This window comes from Gekko japonicus, unplaced genomic scaffold (assembly GCF_001447785.1).
Source record: "Gekko japonicus isolate JY-2015 unplaced genomic scaffold, Gekko_japonicus_V1.1 scaffold35315, whole genome shotgun sequence".
Taxonomy (NCBI): domain Eukaryota; kingdom Metazoa; phylum Chordata; class Lepidosauria; order Squamata; family Gekkonidae; genus Gekko; species Gekko japonicus.
The window spans coordinates 1-1,057 of NW_015221133.1; the positions used below are offsets into that span (position 1 = coordinate 1).

General features: G+C 52.0%; 1 protein-coding gene across 1 annotated transcript; it reads right to left on the bottom strand.

Moving 5' to 3' along the window:
• Positions 1–297: 297 nt before the first annotated feature.
• On the bottom strand, positions 298–758 carry LOC107125282 (protein Wnt-10a-like; the record flags this gene model as incomplete). Its single annotated transcript, XM_015428726.1, has 2 exons — positions 298–674; positions 732–758. Coding segments are annotated over 2 exons (404 nt in total), but the record flags the coding sequence as incomplete, so codon positions are not given.
• Positions 759–1,057: the final 299 nt, after the last annotated feature.

The window sequence follows — 1,057 nt, forward strand, 5'->3', positions numbered from 1 at the left end:
TGGAAGCCAGTGCACTGCCAGCTCTTCTTCTCTCAACACGTTCGGGCAAATATGCCAAAGTCTTTCCCACAAGACCCTGGCAAACCACACCCATTATTAGCAACTCCAGCTCCTTCTCCGGTCCAGGACAAACCAACCAGCCAACTAAGTAGAGGATCTGGACCTTCTGTTATTTTCCTTTACTTCTCTTTCCAATAAACCAGGAACAGCCTCTGTTCCTCATCTCTAAGCTCTGAGGCATATACGGACTAAAAGCTTGGCCTCTCCCCCAACCCCATCTCTGCTCTTGCAGCTCACCTGCCGGCCGACACGGTTGTTATGCAGCCTCATGCGGGAGTGGATGTCTCGGTAGGTCTCTCGGGAATCTAAGAAGTCCTTGGAAAACTTCTCCCCATAGTCCACATCAGGGCTGCAGCCCCCCCACTCCCAGGAGTCCTGCAGGCCGGGGGCCTCGGCTGGCATGTGCTCCAGGTGCACACCATGCATCATTCCCTTGCCCCGGTTCATGGCCTCCAGCTGCAGCCGGTGCAGCTTGATGCGGAAGGCTTCTTCGTCCCCTCGGCGCTTCTGGTCACATCCACATGCCTGCAGCTTGCCCAGGGAGCAAGCGTTGGAGACAGCGTGCACCACCCCTGCTGCTGCGATGGCATAGGCGAAAGCACTTTCCCGGAAACCTGCAAGAAAGAACATATGGCTAATTCCAATCAGTCAGACCAAGAGTCCCGCCTCACCAGGCATCCTGGCTTCAGCTACAGATACTGCAAAGGAAGCACATAAGCACAAAGGGCAAAAAGACATCGGTCCTCCAGCACCTGTCACTCACGATCTCATGAAGAGGGCTCTGTTGTCAAAAGAAATAACTTTTAACAGTATAGGACAAGAATCAGCAATGCATTTTTAATAATCAGAATATATTATTGCCCACCAGCTGGCGGTGTGACAATGGATTAGATCCAACCAGTTTTTTCATTCAATCTTGCCCAATTCCCTTCCCTACTACAGCCCACCACCCCAGATGGCTTTTGGACATACTCAGCATAGCCCTTCTTTTTGTGCT